The sequence below is a fragment of the Heliangelus exortis genome, chromosome 3, assembly GCF_036169615.1.
Source record: "Heliangelus exortis chromosome 3, bHelExo1.hap1, whole genome shotgun sequence".
Classification (NCBI taxonomy): domain Eukaryota; kingdom Metazoa; phylum Chordata; class Aves; order Apodiformes; family Trochilidae; genus Heliangelus; species Heliangelus exortis.
Genome location: NC_092424.1, coordinates 35,730,538 through 35,749,669, shown reverse-complemented (window position 1 = coordinate 35,749,669; position 19,132 = coordinate 35,730,538). Strand labels below are relative to the sequence as shown.

At 44.6% G+C, this 19,132-nt stretch overlaps 1 protein-coding gene and 1 long non-coding RNA gene across 5 annotated transcripts in view; both read left to right on the top strand.

The window, feature by feature from the left end:
* LOC139794495 (uncharacterized) overlaps positions 1-3,140 on the top strand; it is a 28,184-nt gene extending 25,044 nt beyond the window's left edge. For all 3 annotated transcript variants that reach the window (XR_011725146.1, XR_011725145.1, XR_011725147.1), the window contains one exon: positions 1,298-3,140. This is a non-coding gene — a long non-coding RNA (uncharacterized lncRNA). The remainder of the gene's footprint in view (positions 1-1,297) is intronic.
* Positions 3,141-4,004: 864 nt separating this feature from the next.
* Positions 4,005-19,023, top strand: RAB1A (RAB1A, member RAS oncogene family). 2 transcript variants are annotated; one of them, XM_071740196.1, is made up of 6 exons: positions 4,005-4,446; positions 11,643-11,715; positions 13,901-13,996; positions 15,463-15,558; positions 16,539-16,670; positions 16,931-19,023. In XM_071740196.1, exons 1-6 carry the CDS (start codon positions 4,424-4,426, stop codon positions 17,126-17,128), a joined length of 618 nt encoding a protein of 205 aa, XP_071596297.1. In that variant the 5' UTR covers positions 4,005-4,423; the 3' UTR covers positions 17,129-19,023. The 2 variants fall into 2 exon arrangements, with proteins under 2 accessions (XP_071596297.1, XP_071596298.1); XM_071740197.1 differs by lacking the exon at positions 4,005-4,446 and adding an exon at positions 4,611-4,927.
* Positions 19,024-19,132: the final 109 nt, after the last annotated feature.

Below are 19,132 nucleotides of genomic sequence, written 5' to 3'. Positions count from 1 at the left end.
AAGTTTTAATTCTACATAAAGTAAATTCACACATACAGCTTGGCCTGATCTACTCTCCTTACAGGAGTTAATCCTGTCAGGATCTTTTCTCTCTTTCACACTTCCTAAAACAAGAATTAATACAGAGAAGAATCTGGTAACACCATTTTAGGTGTGCTACGAGCACATCAGAAATGGACTGGTTATATTGTCAGAAAAACATTGGTAGCTGGCAAGTCCTGCAGAGAGATTACATACAAGGGAGGACTGTGAGCAATATGAGAGACATATGCTGCTATTGATAAGCTCAAATCAGTGTTTGTTCCCTAGCACTCCTGATATCAAGAATTAGTTGCAGTGTCCCAGCTCACTGTTGTGCATTCCCAGCACCTGACCTTCTCTGCATGGCTGTTGTGCCTTTATTAGCCTGTGAGCTTCCCACTACATGGATCAGACACTCAGAAGGGAAAGGGGAAAGGAAGAGCAGGGCAAGACAGGAGTGGAAACAAATACCTAAATTGGTTCTGGTTTGTTTGTTTATTTTTCTAAATTTTATACATAAGTGAGGAAAAAGGACATGGGCAGGAACCATATTATACCTGAAAACAGCTATGCTAACATGTCAGCTTTATGGGGAGGCAGTAGTGGTTAAGAAACCTGATTGCCCTTTACCTTTGGTTCAAGAACTGCCACAGAGGGAAAAGAAAGACATTTTCAGGGTAAAAACTCTGGTAGAGAGCAGACCTGAACCCTTCCTTTGCTCTGTGACTGTGCGGTGTGGTTATATAGCGAAAAATATTGGCTGTTTCATATGACACAAGGGCAGAAGAGGAAGGTAGAACAAGCCCTGTGCTCACTGAAACCTGTTGCTTTCTGCAGGCTGCAGTACCCTGACAGTCCCAGTGACAGTCCTGTGGCAGAGCAGGCACATGGGCTCCATACTGCAATGCAAAAGCTGAACTCATGCAGCTGTAACATTTTTCCTCCATCGTCTGTGCTATTTTTCCTTCTCTGTCTGCCTTCTTGCACCTGCCTGCAGCCACTGCAGTTTGCTTTCTCTCTCCCTCCTTCAGTCCCATCCCCTGCCCTCCTGTCCCCTCTTTTCGCAGAACCTCCTCTGTCACACACCTTTTGTGGCCTAGGGAAAAGAGAGAAGGGAGCACAGGATGGCAGTTCACCTGACTGGAAGCAGAAAACAGCAGGTGTCAACTTCAAAAACACAAGTTAGTGGGTCAGGATACTGCCCCGAGGTGGACAGGACTGGGGGAGGTGATGACACTACAAGGTATCTGTGCTCATGGCTTTTCCTTTTTCCTAGGCTGCTCCAGTAGAGCTCTGTAGCTGAAGCAGAGGAAATTCTGCAGCTGATTTCCCCAACAGGATAAAATCAGCCTCCATTGGCACAGGCAGAATTCAGCCCTGAAGGTATATGAATAATATTTCCCTAACTGGCATCTTACTCTGCTCCTTGCATTGCACTCCTGTCAGCGAGAAGACAAGCAAGACTTCTGTAACCGCCCAGTGGTTGGTGACATTCAGGATAAACTGTGAATACCCACTTCAGGAAGGAGGAACAGGACAGAATGTGATCTACAGGTTATAAATCATCACTCTGAAGCCAGCTAGAAACTAGGCAAGGGTCCTGAACCTGTTCATCCAGTTAGACAAGTGCAGACACTCAGTTGCAGATGACATCACAGCAGCAGATGACCTCAGCCTGCAACATGGGCAGCAGAAGGCCCTCCCTGCTCCTCTCAGAGCTGAAGGAGACCCACTTTTTGCACTGCACTCACACCCAGCCAGGAGCCCGGGGTTGCTATGCTGCTGGTTCAGTCATACAGATTAAATATGATCTCCTCAGACACGGAAGCTATTATTTCTCTGAGATGAAACTGCATCCCACGTGCTTATTAACCTGTGCCTTACTTCAGGAGTAAATCTAATTGGCAGCTTTCATAGTTAGCTGGTGCTGCTGGAGTTGGCTTGTCCCTGTGTCTGCTCTGACTTTGCTGGATACATTTATGCAGTGCCAAATGTGGCAGAGCCCTATTTACTGTGACTTATTAGCATTATTCCTCACACAGGAATAAGTAATTAGGGTGGTTGGAGCTTTTTGTTTCACTGGGGAAGAGACAAGTGAAAGCACAAATGTTAAAAATGTCCCTGCATAAACAATTTTTGTATTCAGCAGAGAGTGATGTGCTGTCTGCTAAATGAAGTTTGTCATCTGGGGTATTCCTGCATATCTAGTCACCTTCCACAGAGCATTTCAGGAGTCAGGCTGTACAAACAATGAGACTTTCAAACGATTTGCAGACATCAAATAAAATTGGTGTTGTTTCACAAAGACACAAAGTAATAGGGAAAGGGAAGTAGAATCTTCAACAACAGCCACTGCAGAAGCAGAACGTGCAGTCATTTTGTGGTAGATTCATCTGTAGATTATGTTGCCTAACAAGCAATGCGAGAAAACCGAGGTAACCCAAAACCTTTTTAAACGTATTTTTTTACTATAGTCGTCACAGTTTACTGCCTTTTTTTAAGGAATTGAACAGAACAGTATTAAAACCATGAAGATGTGTGGAGCGCGGGTGACTTTTCACAATCTTACTGTGAGGGAAAAAAGGACAAGACTGTGCAGTTTCAGTTCCTTTGGGGACTGAGCTCTCGTCTGTTACCGTCCAATGGAATGACACCTGTTCCTGTTGGTTATTTTGGTGGTCCCTTGGTGTAGTTCCATGGCTGGTAACTTGCAGCTCAGTGGAAGTCAGTAGATGAACCAATTAACAGCTACATGGCTGCAGTAACACTCCCCAGCTTGCCCTAGGAAGCTGAAGTCCTACACACACTTCCCTGCATGGGATGTTTTGATGGTCTCGCAATCCATTTGTGGATTGTTCTTCCTGTCCTTTGAGCTGGTTAGAAGATAAACCTTGGCCAGTGTATTATACTATGCCCTTTGTAATGAAATAATGTCAGATAATATGTAGTTAGTAGGGATTTAAATTCCCGAGCTGATTACAAGGAGCTGTTAAGACTTTCAGGGTTTAGCAGTGCTCTGTGTATGGGTCTAGAACAATGTATATAGTGGGGCAGCAGCGTGCTCTTTCTGATGGCATTGAAAAGGTTCAGAATAAATACAAAAGCATAAACAAAAAAAATCTGATATTCTGTAAGAATTTGTTTTAAGTGGTTGGCCAGAAGACTGGGTGCCTACATACAGAATTCACCCAGCTTTAACAAGTGGTTTTCTCCGAGATACCAGGTGTGTGGCAATCTCTCCTGGCCTGTTTCCCAGCAGTAAAATCAGCACAGTGATAGTTGTTGTGCCCAAGGAATGTTACGGAACATGACTGCTTTTGGTAAAAGATGCGAGGGCAACACAAAAAAATAGGCATTGTAACAAAATAGGGATTGTAGCTGATTAATTCAAGTGGAGAAGAGAGAGGTGTGAACTTCTTGACCGATGTCGTGGCGCTGCCAGCCGCCCTTGTTCCTGTTTTTTGTGACAACGCCTCCATTTTCACCTCACCCGGCACCAAGGTGAGGGGCAGAACAAGGAGTCGGGCAGGCGGTCCGACCCCCTCCGCTCAGGGCTCTCTCTCTCTCCTCCTTTTAAAGGCGAAATATTTTTAACTCCTTCCCTTTCGGAGATTTATATCCCAACGGGTAGGTGCCTGCCAGGCCCCGGCACACCCGGGACGGGACGCGTCCCCTCCTCCTCCCCCGTCTTTATAGAGGAGGAAACCTAACCGACGGGTAAAATAAACCTCTAGCTGGGCCGTGCAGGGTGACACACCCTTTTCAGACGGGAGGGCTATCCGGGAGGTGGTGAAGCCGGACGAGTCCCGGCTGACCCGCTCGCCCCCGCCCGCCATGAGGGTGCCCGGCCCGGCCCGGCCCCGCCCGGCGAGGCCCCGCCCCCCGGGTGCCCGCGCCGTGACTCGTCAGAGCTGCCACGTCTGCCCGCCTACGTCACCCTGAGCCGGCTCCTCCCCGGCCAATCGGCAGCGCCGAGTGCCGCGCCGAGCCGACGGGGCCGAGGGAAGAAAGGCCGGCCGGGGCGCATGCGCTTCCGCCGCCGCAAGGGCCGCCGGGAAAGCGAGTTCCCAATGGTGGGGCGCGGCCGCCTGGAGGTGCGGGTCTTCGCAGGCCGCTAGGACTCGGTTTCCCGGCATGCCCCGCCACAGCCCCCCGGCCATGTAAGCGCTGCTCGGCGAAAGGCCGCCCCGTTTCCTGGTTGGGCTCTGGCAGCCATTTTGGGCTGAGGAGCGAGAGCGGAGGCCGCGGAGGCCGCGGAGGGGCAGCCGAGCGCCGGGAGAAGGCGGGAGCCGTTGGACGTCTGCATCCGCGGAGCGCCCACCTCGGCGGCGGGAGGTGCCAGGCCGCGAACACCCCACCTCAGAGCGCGCTCGCCGTCCCTCGGGCCGCGGGCCCCACGGACATGTCCAGCATGAATCCCGAATAGTGAGTGCGGGCCGGGGAGGTGGAGGGGGGAGGGGGCTTGTCGCAGCCCGGGGTCCAACTGCCCCGCGCCGGGGGGGACGCGATGGGTAGGCCGCGGGAGGGGGAGAGCGGGCGGGCGGGCAGGGAGGCCGCCGCCGGGCCTGGCGGGGGGGGTGGGAGGGGGCCTGGGAGAGAGAGAGAAGGAAGGGCCGAGCCTTCGGGCCTGAGCGACTCTCGTCAGCCAGTCGCCTGCCCCCGATCACCGAGGGAATAGTGCCTTGGAGGCCGTGCGGCGGCGGAGAGCAGGTGTTGGGCCTGCTGGTACCGTCTCCCGGGGGTTGGGTTACGGGCACCAGGGCGGCGAGTGGGGATGGGTGGTGCTGTACGACGGTGGGCCATGAAAAGTTAATGATGTTCCTGCTAACAACCGGCGCGATGGGCCCGGTGATCCGGGCGCCTTCGACATCTCGCCTCCCTCCCCGGGAGCGATGTCGGTGGCCAAGTAAGTATGGGCGCAGCGGATGGCGAATTTTCTGGCCTTCGAAAATGGGGATCGGAGCCCAGGCTCCAACAAGTGAGGGAGGAAAACCAGCTCTTTGTGAAAGCCGATCTTCCTGACCGGTTGCTGCTGCCAGCTTAGTAGTCAGAGGTCCACCCTTCACTTTAGCTGCAAGTCATGTGTGTGTCACATGGCTCTTGCAAAACACTTCTTGCCTATGTAGATTTTGCAACGCTGTGACTTGATAATGAAATGCTCGTGGGGCTGTCTTGGGCTGAAATAACACTTGCCTAGAAAGCTTGGTGATGGCACATTTGTTGGGTTTGGTTTTGTTGGTTGGTTTTCTATTGGTGTTTTTTTGCCGGAGCATTGCTGTACCTCGGGTGAACACGGCCCTTTTTTCTAATGGGAGTGCCCAGAGTAAAGATGTCCGAGCTCTCTGGTCAGCAGTTGTCTGTTTCCTGGCAACTGTAAGAGCTGTGGTTTGCCCACCAGGATGTTGAGGACAATAAACCTCATTTACCTCATGGACTTTTTTTGAGTGAAAAAGAGGAGAGACTTGGGATTAGTTAAAAAGTGTTTTATAAATCAGCTGCTGAACTCTCAGTACTTAAGTGTTGGAGAGTGTTTTTAGGATTCTCTCCCTGACGCTGGCTTTGCTGGCACTCCAGTTTGGGATGATGAAGCCACTGTGCCCTCTAATGTAACTGAAGTGGTTATGGTATTGAAATGCAGGCATGGTGTGATGTTGCTGGTCTAGATACCCACTGTCTGTTTGTGGATGACATTCTGAAAAACCGTTGTCCTCCAAGCATGCTTTTTACACAAAGCTGAAGCTACTGACTTGTGGTCTCTTTTGTGCTTTTGGCTTATGGCAACATAGTTGCAGGCCCTCTGGGCCCTTTAAAATCACCTGGAGAGCAAATAGGAGTACAAGGCAAAGTAGTCATTGGTGAAAACTAAGAGATACAGCCAGGAACTCAAGTTACATCTTGGCAGGATTTCATAGCCAGCTTGCCCTTGTGGCCTCGGAAAACACTAAAACAGCAGCTGTAGGTAGTCAGTGGGTGAAAGACCAACAAATTGTTGGTGCCTCTGTGCTTATAATGACTCTGGGTTAAACTCAGATTTACCTTACAGATTGGTGAGGTTTGTAGTGAAAAGCTGCCTGCAAAGTGCTAGGCTGCTGACACTGTCTGTGGAGAAACATGAAGAAGGGTTTTTCCGTGTTTTTTTTTTTTACCTTTTCTGAAGCCTCTCAGCCTCTCTAGACTGATGCAGGGAGGAGTTCCCTGCATTGGTACTAAATGCTGCTCTGAAGACAGGAAAGACACTTGGAAGGAAACTCGTTCTCCATGAAGAGCGCTCATTCCTGGTAGAGAGGACAGTTGAGTTCTTGAAAGTGAAACAAAGAGAAGCTGAGGTTTAATTTGTAGTATTAAATTGCCACTTCCTGACAGAGTTGTGTCTGCAGGATGAGGATTGGAGATGGGAAGGGTGTGGTGAGATGGACAGAAAATATCTGTTGCTGTAATATGGATCAATGTTAAACCAGGAATAAGTTTTACGGGATTATGACATAACTCTAACGTGTAACAGATTCAGGTACAGCTGTCCTTTCAGAAGTGCCTTGTATATAATGTAACACGTTCTCTCTTTACCACAGCTTCAGATCAGGCTGTAGCCCCAAATCCTTTCTCTGGGGCATGCCCAAACTCTCTGAGGTCAGTGGGATAGCTAGAGAAAATTTAGTGGGATAGCTAGAGAAAATTTATTAATAAAAATCTCTTTCCTTAAAGATCTGTCTTCCTAGTAAAGCTATAGGATTAGAAGCTACGGCTGTGAGGGTTTGAGGGGTGGTGTGTGAGCTTCCATGAATCTTCAGAGCTGTGGGACAGCCTAGTGGAGTAGTTAATACACTTGCTCATTTGAGCAAAGGACCTGAAGAGGGCTGGATGAAATATTAGTGCTGGCATCTGGAAGCTGACTTCTCAAAACATCTGCCCACCTATCACTGGGTATATTCCTTCTGTATTTCTCCCCTCCCTTATGGTGTTTAAGTGAGCAAAATGTCAATATTGACACTGTTGCGACTGGCTAGGTCAGGTTCAGTGCTTCCTACCCCTTTTTTCAGCTTGCATACGGTAGGCCAACTAGTATAAACACCCTGGTGAGTGAACTAACAGCCAAGTGGTATCGGGAATTAATCTTGATCAATGCTCTGTAGTCTATGTCTTGTGCTAGCTGCCTTCTTCAAGGGGGAGTTGAGGAAATCATGTGGGTTTGGGAGTAAATATGTTTTTTTATTTTTCATTCTTCAGAAGTATTGGAGAATACTTGTCTAGGGATTTTTCAGTCTTGTGTGAGGGTGTTCAGTAGGTAACGATTGAGTGAGAGCTTCCAAGTTGCTGGAATCACCTGCAATTAATTGTTCTAACCTTTCTAAATGGCAATCTGCAATGCACAGTGGCATTGTGTCTTCTGAAGTCTTTTTACTTACACAGGCAGTGTATAATCAGAGTGACAGTCATGCTCCTCCTCAGAATTTCTTGGGTGGTGGAACAGAGTCTGTGGATTTGAGGCTGCTTTGAGTACCTGTTTACAGTAAACTTGCAGCTGACATCAGTGATAAAAGCTGATTCCAGCAGTTCCTTGTTAGAGATGGACCCAGTCTTGTCTATTTTAGCATAAAATCTTTTTGGCATTTAGAAGAAAGTCCTCACATGTCTACCTGTATAAACCAAGAGTATTTTAGGGGCCCACAGGTCCCTTGTTCCATGCAGCTTTGCCCAGGTCTGTCCTCAGTTGACTTCTTGGTCTTCTGCCGAACTTGCTGCCTATTGCATGGAAGACTCATGTAACAGGAGGATGCTGCTGCCTGCTCAAAAATGTCAAGGTTGTTTTGGAGATGGTTTTTTTTGCAAGACTTAATTAAATGTGCATATCTATTCTTTATCTTTTTGTCAAGAGGAAGTTACCATATCCTCTTCTCGATGGGGAGGATTTGAAAGCCTCACTCTTACTGACAGCACCTACATGCATTCTTCCAGTGTGTTCTCTCTTACAGCTGCTTGTGGAAACGGTGAGAATTAGATGAATGATAAATCTGAATTCACACCATCTTCAAGCAGTGTGGAGAAGGCTATACTGCATAGCTCAGCCTGCTTTATGAAGGCTGCCTGAGCTGGAAGAGCTGATGTCTTCATATTTGAAGAGCAAAATTCAGTGCCTTCAGAAATGAATGTGTGGCTCTTCGGGAGCAAATATTAATAACCTGCATGGCTTGTTGGACACACTGCTACAGTTGAACCCATCAACACAAATAATCCTGTCAGTGTAGTTCAGTCTAGAAATAGACTTGTGTAAATTTTTATATCTTGTTTTCATTTTTGGTTGATTTAAACTGTTGGTGTACCCTGCGAGCTGTCTCTAAAATTGTTTCAGATGTCTCATTTGGTTCTCAAGGCCCTGATACACAAGTACCTGGTGTATTTTAGAAGGTCCTTAAACAACTGGACCTAGAAAGGAAGGTACTATATCATATGGAATATGGAATTATCTTAATATTTTAAAATATTAAAAAATAAGTAGCAAGCTCCTCAACCAGGACACTGAATTACCTCTGAATTGATTCAGGTCTAAGGTCAGTCTTGCTTATCAGGCAACACTGGATTTTTGTGATGAAATACCCATTTCTAGGGTTAGAGACAGAGCTAACACAGTCAAGGCTGTTTCCAGCCATGCTACAGCCTGACTGGCATGGGTGTTGCTCGTGGGTGTGTGGCAGGTGGCTAAAGTCACTGTTCCTACCCCTTTTTTAAGCTTGCATACAGTAGGCTGACTAGTATAAACACCCTGGTGAGTGAACTAACAGCCAAGTGGTATCGGGAATTAATCTTCATCAATGTTCTGTGGTTGTCACTTGTTTCTGAAAGTACCAAATTGAGTGAAGGTCTTAATAGCAAAAATGTCAAACCCAGTATTTAAGGCTTATGGGTTATTGTCATATTAACAGTAGTGCTGTGTATTAACCCTTATCATTCTTGCTTGTTTCTGAATAGTAAAAATTTAATAGAAGATTGAGATATGTTTGGGAGCTCCTTTTCATCACTAAAAGCAACAGAGGTAGACATGTTACCTGATGTTTGAGAGCTGGGGAGAGCTGAATTCCCCTTAGAAGAAAGGGCAGGCTCTTAAGTGAATATTTTAGACTTGTAGCTGAAGCCTTACCTATACCAGGGTGGAATTAATTTTTTTCTCCCCACTAATTTTAAGGAAGACAATACAGTGGTAATATTCATGTGTTACCATTCTTAAGGGGATTATAACATGCTGCAAGCTCTAATACTTTCAAGTGTATTTGTGCTTACTGTAAATAATAATTTAACTTCAGGATTGCTGAAAATTCTGGTTTTGCAGTGAGCTGAACAACCAAAAATTCCTGCTTAAGTAGGAAGGAGATGTTTGAAGGCTCAGGCAATTGTGGCTTCGGTTTATGCTAATTCTGGGGAAGAAGGAATAGGTTAAACAGTGGACCAGGTCTCTGAGCTGATGCACTTCACCTTTGTCTCCAGGTTAGGTAGAATTTCTCTGCTACTCTTGGGGAACTAAATTATTAGTGGGGGTAAAAAGTTTAAATGTCTCTTACTAAAGTTATTGGGTAACCCTTTGCCTACTGTTCCTGGGTGATGGTGGTTTTGAGGCAGCAGAGGGTAACAGTTAACGCTGCCCAGTGCAGCCCCACTTCAGTGATCCTTGGGCTTTAAACACTTTTATCAGAAAAAAACCACAGCTGTGTATCCTCCACCACTAGGCTGTCAGTGTAAATGTGGTGGATTTTCTTCAGGTGGAGCCATGGGAAACAAATCTGTTCTTGCAAGGCACACAGGGAAGCAGGGCTCAGGCCTCCAGGTTGTGAGGTGATTTTATTGTCACCTTATGGGTGGGCCAAAACTTCAAGAAACATATTTTGTCCATGAACACTTGTAAGTGTACAGGCAATAATACTGCTTCTGGTCAGTAATAATGCTTCAGCTGTCTTGAAACTGTAAAGCTCTGTGGGTTGTGATGTAACTTATCTCCACTGAATGTTTTGGGCTAATAACTCATTCTGTGAAAGCCATCTTCTCTTCAGTGCATGACCTGACAGGTGGAGTAGTGAGTTCTGTGGCCGTAAACTGCTAAGATATCCTTTGACTTTTTTTTAAATACCTTGAGTGCTTTTAGCTGTTCATTGACAGGGGAAGTTGCATTTCTGAGGATCAGCTTACTAGTTGCTACATTCACCACTTCTCATTTCTCCAGCCTTGACAGAAGCACTGGAGAACCTCATGAAGGTTTCAGTTGAGCCTGTTCTTGCAGCCAGGCACCAGCCAAGATGATGGGCATTTGGGCACTGGAGCAGAGGAGTAGTCCAAAGCCCAGCAGCTGACCATCTGCTTGGCTGTTACCAGATGGGGAGGGATGCAGTTTCCTGGCTGGATTCCTGCCAGGCAGGGTCCACACCGACGTTGGGGAATAATGGGTGGGGACAGTTGACTTCAGGCATTTGCATGTGCTTTACCTTCTCAGTTTGGTTAAGCAAGCACAGAAATATCTAAACTCTTTTGGTTAAATTAGAACAGGACTTAATCCTGTATACTGTAGGTACTGAAGAGTTGTAAACGTACAATGGGTTAGTCTAATACTTGCAAAGCAAAATAACTTGTCTAAGTGGTGGTTTGTTGCTTTTTCTCTGATGCTTGATCTCTGGTATTAAACTGCCCATTACTCATCTGACTAACACAAAATCTGATGTTTTGCCAAGAATGAAATCTTCACTACTCTTCCAAGTGTAGGACTAGGCTGATCATTGATGATGCTATGCTTGTTCCCTTAGTGTTGGGATGACTCAACATTAAACAACAACAAAAAAAATTATTGCCTCTTCCAAAGTGACTTGAGAATTACTAATATATCACCTGATACCCTCTAGTGAATGAATGTATCCTCACCTGGCAATGGCTTTACTTTATTATAGTTCCTGAAGGGCAAGTGGAGTGTGTGGCTACTGTCAGCTGTTAATAGTCTGTTGTGGAAGCTGGACGTTCATTTTGCTTTGGCAGGGCAGTCAACTTGGTGCTCAGAGTTTGTATATTTAAATTGCATATTGTGCTGTTGGTTTCTGCTGAACTTCAATTTGTGTAACTTAAACAGGGGAAAGAATTGGGTGGTTTTGGGCAGCTACATAGTACTTGTGAAGCTGGGCAGTGGAACCAGGCCTTTGACTTTAAAGATTTTGCAAAGATAATGGCTTGATTGTGGCTTAATTGGGGGCAGCAGGGTATTACTGCCATCTGCATCTTACTTGAGTTGCTCAACCAAACTTAAGGCTTGCACTTAATTGTGAAGCATTGTTTTAATCTTTAGCCCAAAAAGGGTTAAAGTAGGACTGTGTTTGTCTTGGTGGTAGTCACACGAATATCCCCACAGTAACTTCCTAGGAAAGCACAAGCATACACAAAAATGCTGTGTTCAGAGCACCTACACTTCCCTTACCAAGTAAATTAAGTAAATTGTGACGGTATGAAAACTGGATAGAGAAGTTTGGAGTTGCAGGTGACTTCCCTAGCACTGAAATAATTTACCCTTCTCAAACATCATAGTGTACTAGGTAAAAGGAACTTAGTTTGTGATAGTGTTCTTCATTAAGTAACTTTTTTTTTTTTTCCTTCTGCAGTGACTATTTATTCAAGCTACTTCTGATTGGAGACTCCGGTGTTGGGAAATCTTGCCTTCTACTTAGGTTTGCAGTAAGTGATCATGCTTTAAAACTTTATGTAAAAAAGCACCAGGTACTTGGCAAGAACTTCTCTGCTACAAGAACTACTTGACAGCACTGCTGTCTGTCAGGTCTGATACACCAAACAATGACTGAAGTATTGCAAAACCCTCCTGTCTTCTGCATTCTTTTGTAGCATATGTATTTGTTTGAGTAATACAGAAAGACTTAAGTGGACCTAGTCTTGCCATTATTTTAAATTCTCGTTTCCCTGTTACTTTGAGAACAAGATATCCTAATTTAACTTCCATCATTACCCTAGTGGCAGAACACTGAAGACCACACTTCAATTCTGGGATGTGTGCCTTCAGGCATGAAGAGTACAAATGTGTCAGGGCAAGATCTTGATCAGCTACTACTTGGTCTGAATATTTTCAGTCAGATTGTCTGAAATCTTCACTGAGAAGGCCCACTGATTGCTTAGCCAGAAGAAGAAGTAATTTAAATAATACCCTAAGAATAATAAGGCCTTATGGTTCCTTTAGTGAATGAGTGTCTAAATAAATGTGGAGAAGGCTGGTGGGCTATGGCTGAAATCTGAGTGGAAAAGCTCTGGTTTTCTGGAAAAATTAAAATTGATTCCATAGCTGTGAGTCTAAAAAGCTGGAGTCCAGTGAACTCCTTACCTATGCCTGTGCCGAAGGGCAGCTTTATGTTGCCATGGGAGGAGGAGAAGGAAGGGAGAATCTGGGGCATTAGTTTAGAAACTCAAGTTTCATACTACTGCAAGATGATGGCAGCAGTTTCACAGCCTCAGCAGTCTCTCTGGGCACCCCTGGAAAGAGCTGCCTGTGTTTCATGTTATAATAAGAAATAGTGGTGTGGTGAATGCAAACAGCATCACTGAAGTTAAAGCTATTACCACTGCTGTTTGTGCAGTATTAGGACAGGGAGACACTAAACCCAGTATGAACACTAGGAAAACGTTACCTGCTCTGCTCATGGAACTGGAGGCAGTGGAATGGAGGTGACACCAGAGCTGGAGGAGTACTCCCAGATCAGTCTAGCCTGCTTCACTTGCAGACACTTTTGAATTAATTTTGGCTTCATGTGAGTAACCCAACTTTTCTTTTTTGATAGCCAGCTTAAGTTTGTGCTCAGTTTTCTGATATTTCTTCAATTAAGTAGCTTTCTCCTTTAGAAGGCTGGCGTTCTAACAAAGCTATTTTACTTCAGGGTAGAGAATTACCACAGCATTCACTTACCTGTGTTCTTTCTGCTGCAGGTTAAACAGCATCAGGCTTTTTAAACATAACCTTTTGAGTATTGAAATGTTAAGGAAATAAATGTCATGTCATTCTAAAAGGCTTAATGCTTTATGCTTCCTTGCAGGAGTAACACCTAAGGTGTCTTCATAACTCAAAGAAAAACCTTGCTTTTGTGATATATAAAAACATAGATATGAAGCCTTTTGTGATGTATATTACATGAAGTTCTAGCTTACTGGTTACTTTGGGAATAAAAATTTCCTTCATGCTGGCAGCCAGAAGGTAGCGTAGACTGATCCAGGGTTTCGTGTGTGCCTTAAGGCCTGCTGGAGACTCTGCAGTTAGGTCCATGCAAGCTGCTAAACCAGTGCTGGTTTTCCTTCCTGTATTAACACAGACAGCAGTGCAGAGTACTTAACACAAGTACCCAAGCTGTAACTCTAAACTCCCTTAGCAACCAGCTGTGGCAACAGAGGATCTGGAACTGAGATGTGAGTGCCACTAAGGCACAGCCTCTGACCTGTTGCAGATAGCTGCTGTGTAATACAGATGAGAAGCCATCAAAGCAAAGTAAAAATCTGAGGCATTTTAATAACCATAGTTATTCTAATTAGCTCTTCAGTCTGCCAGCACGAGCAAAGTCTGTGTTAAGCTACAGTTCAGAAGGACTTAACACTACAGGATTTCCAGAAAAGAGGTTTTCTGACTAGTTTTTGGAACATAAACCTTGTTATGTGAGGTGCCTTTAAAAAAACTGCTGAATTTTTGAAGAGTAAATACTTAGTGAAAGTGCCTAGTGACGTACTGGATTTTGCCATGAATGATCAGACTTTTTGGTAGAGAATTAAGTACCTTTGTCTGCCTGGTGCCTGCCTGTGGCATAATAAAGTGTAGGTGACTGTAGAAGAGGTGCAGCTGTCTTGACTCCTGTTTGCTCCTTTTTCCTAGGATGACACGTACACAGAAAGTTACATCAGCACGATTGGTGTGGACTTCAAAATCAGAACTATAGAATTAGATGGGAAAACAATCAAGCTTCAGATAGTAAGTAGTATTTCTCAACTCCTGGATACTGTAATCTGTTGAAGCTCAATTATATTCATAACTACTGGTAGTTGTCTTTCAAGTATAATCATGAAAATATAAGCATTATCTTCCCAGTTACAAGAGGCTAGGCTGGTTTTCTAAAATTTTCCCTGACCTGTCCTTAAAGAAGGATGCTTATCAGGGCTGTCTGCCTGGAAGAGGAAAAGACTTGGAAATGTATTTTCCTGGGGAAAAAAAGGAAAGCTTAAGTATTTAAAAGACACTATAAGCTGCAAGCTGAATAAGGCTAGAATCCTGTGTTGGAGTTCTCTAGTAACAGGACTGGTGTAGTTCTGCAGTATTTGGCAAGGATCTGTGCAAGTGTGAAAACACATAGTTGTTTAAGATGCCTGAATTCTGCAGCAGCTGTTTAATACCAGGCTGCACTGGCTGCTGCTGGAAATTCTACTTTTGTTGACCTGAATGGAAAAACTGACATAAACACCAACACACTGGCCTGCCTGCCTTAGCACTGGGTGGTGTTTTCTTGCTATGCTTTTGGCCTTTTGCTTGGAATAAGCAGGGAAGTTGGCAGTTCTTTCCTCTAATCTTGAAGCACTCTAAAAGGGTGACTGGTGTGATGAAATCTAATACCTATGCAAGGTCACACAATCCTTGTCAGCCACTGCTTCCAGCTCAAGCAGAGGCTCTCAGGACTTGAAGGCAATGACTCAGGGATTCCAGACTGTGTTGTGAAGCAGGAGTCTAGGTTGTGGCCAGAAGCCTAAACCTGAATCTGAGCCTCCAGACTCTAATGTAGCTGTTCCTAGTCCAGAGCAGCCCACTAGGAAATGCTGCCACTGCTGAAGTCTGTCTCTAAGTCTGATTATTCTTAAGGTGCAGGTAGCCCTTTTATTGACATGGCTCTAGGGAGAGAAATGTCTGGGTGAGTGCTGGTCATGTCCTGCTGGGTCATGAGATCAAGCACTTCATTAACCTGGCAGGAGAAGGGTTTGGTTCGAGTTGTTGGTCTTCATCCCCTGAAGAGCATGATGCTTTTAAACACTTCTACTGCAACTGGTGTAGCAAAGAAGCTGAAGGGAGTGGTCATGTTAGAGACCCACATATCTGGCCTTATCCTTAACAGGTTTTCAAGCCCTGGTGCACATTTGTTCTGACCACTGAACCATTGCTTCTTCACGGGTCAAAACTGCTTATTGTTTTTCTCAGTGAGTTCTCTTGACTGCACTTGTCTGAAACCAAACAAATGTGTGCTTCTAGAAAAGCACCTACTGAAGTGTAATTCTCCTCAGTTAAAATCTCGGATCCTTTTTGATGCCCGCAGCTTCAGAGCCACTTCTGTAGCCATGGCTTGGATATGCTCATAGTTGGATGGCCAGTCAGCTGAGCTGCATTTCTGCAAACTGGTGTGTGACAGTGGCACAGCTGCATTGCAGCAACTGATCTTACCATTTGCCTTGCAGTGGGACACAGCAGGACAGGAGAGGTTTCGAACTATCACTTCCAGTTACTATAGAGGCGCTCATGGCATCATAGTTGTGTATGATGTTACAGATCAGGTGAGTGTTAAAAACTGTGCATGGAGAGTTTCTCACATCTGGAGTATGTTAGGCTGATAAGTAAAAAGAATTTAACAGCTCTGCTCTTAAGGAGACAGTGGTGATGTTCCTCAAGCTGTGTGAATGCTTATTAAGCTCAGTGTGTGTGTGCTGGTGCCGTTTGGTGCTGAACAGAAATAAAAGGAGCATTGGGATCTGTGGCTCTGAAGCAGCTGTATCTTAGGCTTAACCTAAAACTGGGTGGGTGGGTAACTGATTGTTCTATGTGAACATTTCTCAGTTTTCTTTGGTAGCAGGAAGTCTGAGTTACTGATGGAAGTTGCTGAAGGATTTCTGAATGTCCTTGAACTTTGGTCTACAGCAAAAACTGGCATTTGAAACTGAAAATTATCAGCACATATGCAGGATGATACAACTGAGCCAGTGTTTCTGTGAAAGAATCTCTGAAGATTACTGGTGCAGTTGTCTGGTTTGAAGGGCTCCCAGGAAGTGTAGCTTCCTGAAAAAGAACTGTTGCTAAGGCATAGCAGTTCTGTATTTCTGGAATCAAAAGGTGGTTCTAGCATCTCTACAACAATGTGGTTTGCACCCAATATATGATGCTTTGTAAATGTCTGTGACTCTTCTGATTTCAGCTGTGTGCTGTGCTTTTTATCTCTGCTGCTGGAGGAGGAAGAGTCCCAGGTGGTAAAAGTTCTTGACTTTTCAAGAGACAGAGCAGAGAAAAAAAAGTGGGTGGAGGGGAAGGAAAGTGCAAGAAGGGAGGAAGGGCAGATTTGTAGGGCTTGGAGCATGGACTGGGGAGCCTTACAGACCCTGTGCTGACTCTCCCCTCCTTAGGCAGTCAGGGGTGTGCTGTAGCACTCTCCAGTGGTTGTGAACCATGCTGTAAGTACACTGCTTGGTGTTCTTTCCTGGCAATTACTGAACAATTTCCTCTTGGTTAAGGGGGTCTTGCTTACAGTTATTTTATCTCCTAGGAGTCTTTCAATAATGTAAAGCAGTGGCTGCAGGAGATAGACCGTTATGCCAGTGAAAACGTCAACAAGTTGTTGGTGGGGAACAAATGTGATCTGACCACAAAGAAAGTAGTAGACTATACAACAGCAAAGGTATGTTGGTACTGATGTGTGTTTGCTTTGGTTGAGCACCTAGGCCTGGGTGATAACACAGCAGAGCCCTCCAGTGCTGGTGCAGGTAAGTCTCTTGGTGTCAAGGTGCCATAAATGCAAGAAGTCTTACAACCCCCTGCAGCACAGGTCATCGTCAGACTGGAGTTTGGGAAGTGGGGTGGAGGAGCTTGCAACTCATCCAGCATCAGGAAACGGGGTGAGGTATATGAGCTTACTGTTCACTGTTTCTCAATTTGCAGGAATTTGCAGATTCTCTTGGAATTCCGTTTTTGGAAACCAGTGCAAAGAATGCCACAAATGTAGAACAGTCTTTCATGACCATGGCTGCTGAGATTAAAAAGCGAATGGGTCCGGGAGCGACAGCTGGTGGTGTGGAGAAGTCCAATGTTAAAATTCAGAGCACTCCAGTCAAGCAGTCTAGTGGAGGTTGCTGCTAAAACCTGCCTCCCCCCTTTTGTCTCACAACAATGAATTTGCAATCTGAACCCAAGTGAAAAAAAAAAAATAAATAAAAATTGCCTGAATTGTACTGTATGTAGCTGCACTACAACAGATTCTTACCGTCTCCACAAAGGTCAGAGATTGTAAATGGTCAATACTGACTTTTTTTATTCCCTTGACTCAAGACAGCTAACTTCATTTTCAGAACTGTTTTAAACCTTTGTGTGCTGGTTTATAAACGTGTAATCCTTGTTGCTTTTCCTGATACCAGACTGTTTCCTGTGGTTGGTTAGGATGTATTTTTGTTTTGATGTTTCTATTGGCATGTTTAGATGTCAGGTTTAGTCTTCTGAAGATGAAGTTTAGCCATTTTGTATCAAACAGCACAACAGTGTCTGTCACTTTCCATGCATAAAATTTAGTAAGATATATGTAAGATCTGATTTGCTAGTTCCTTCTTGTAGAATTATAAATGGAAAGATCACACTATCCGATTAATAGTTTCTTCATACTCTGCATATAATTTGTGGCTGCAGAATATTGTAATTTGTTGCACAATATGTAACAAAACTGAAGAAATGTTTAATAAATATTGTACTTATTGGAAGTAATATCAAACTGTATGGTGATAAATATTGTCTTAATTTGTATGGCTAAGGGGGAAATCAGGCTTGCATTGTGCACAAAAAGTATCTGTGTGCAGCCATGGCTCTCAGACCTTCTAGTTGCAGGGAAGGTCTCTGGTCTACTAAAACTAGTGATTATGGCTCAAAAGCCTGAGTTGTCATGGTGCTTAAGGCACAAATGCTGTACCACAAACACCCAGCCAAGGTTGGAGGAGGCATAATGCGCTCTGAATGTACAACAGTTCCCTAACTTAGTCTTGGAACTTAATTTATTTCTCAAGGACTTGATGTAGGGAATTCCTGTCTGCTTTGGCTGTGGTAGGGGAGAGAGCAGTATTTCCCTCACATCAGTGGCTTCAGTGTAACCTTGAGGTGGTATAACTTTCTACCAATATTATGGGGTTTTTTTTTTCTATATACTGTTAATTCCATCCTCTTTTAATCAGTACTCTTCTGAGTTAGTGCAACAGCTTAGCTTCTATTCTGTTATGCACAGAGGCATCAGAAGGATGAAACGGGGACAGTAAGGCCCCACCACAGACTGTTGCTCAACGTAGGCGCTATCTTAAACAATTTGGAACTAACCAGCAGCCAAGAGGTTTTGGACAGTGTGTGATTCTTTGTACAGAGCTAATCAAATCATTAGTGCCTGATGTCTAGCTAAAAGCCACAGGAAAGCTAGCCTATAACACTTCCTATACGTGTAAAATTGTTCAGCTTTATCTAAACTCAAATGTTCAGCCTATTCTGTAAATAGTCTCATGTTTGAAAGACCATGTAACATTCCCCTAGTAGTAAATACACCCTGTGATAGTAAAAATATAGCCTAGGTATGTTGTGAGGTATAAACTAAAATTGGTGCAAATATCCTCTTTTTTTGGGGGGGAGGGGGGATGACTTTGGCTAACAGCTTTCTTCAACATAGTTGCATCAATCAACAGGCAATTGTAATACATAAAGTATTGTCATGGTTAAGTTGAACTCTTCCACTTGAGACCTTCACAATAAAGTGATGTGCTTTCTATTAGAGATGTGCTTGTTGGTATAATTCATTATATAATGTGACCTGCTCCTCCTGGGGAGCAGGAGCAGTAGGACTAGTGAGTGCTGCTAAGATCAGGAAGCAAACCTGAAGGAGGTGTATTTGAGGGTAAAACATCTTCCCTGCAGAGAAGTGCACAAATGAACTTAAATGTTGAGATGCCTGCTACATACTATCCAAAACAATGTTAATATATACAGTAATAAAAGCATTGCAAAACCAACTTGGGCTACACCAGTTGTTTGGTGGTGATTTTTTTTTTTCCCTCCCCCAAGTCCTTACTGTTTTACTGTGCAGGTGCTGTTAAATGTTGGAGCCTGTGGAAGAGGGCA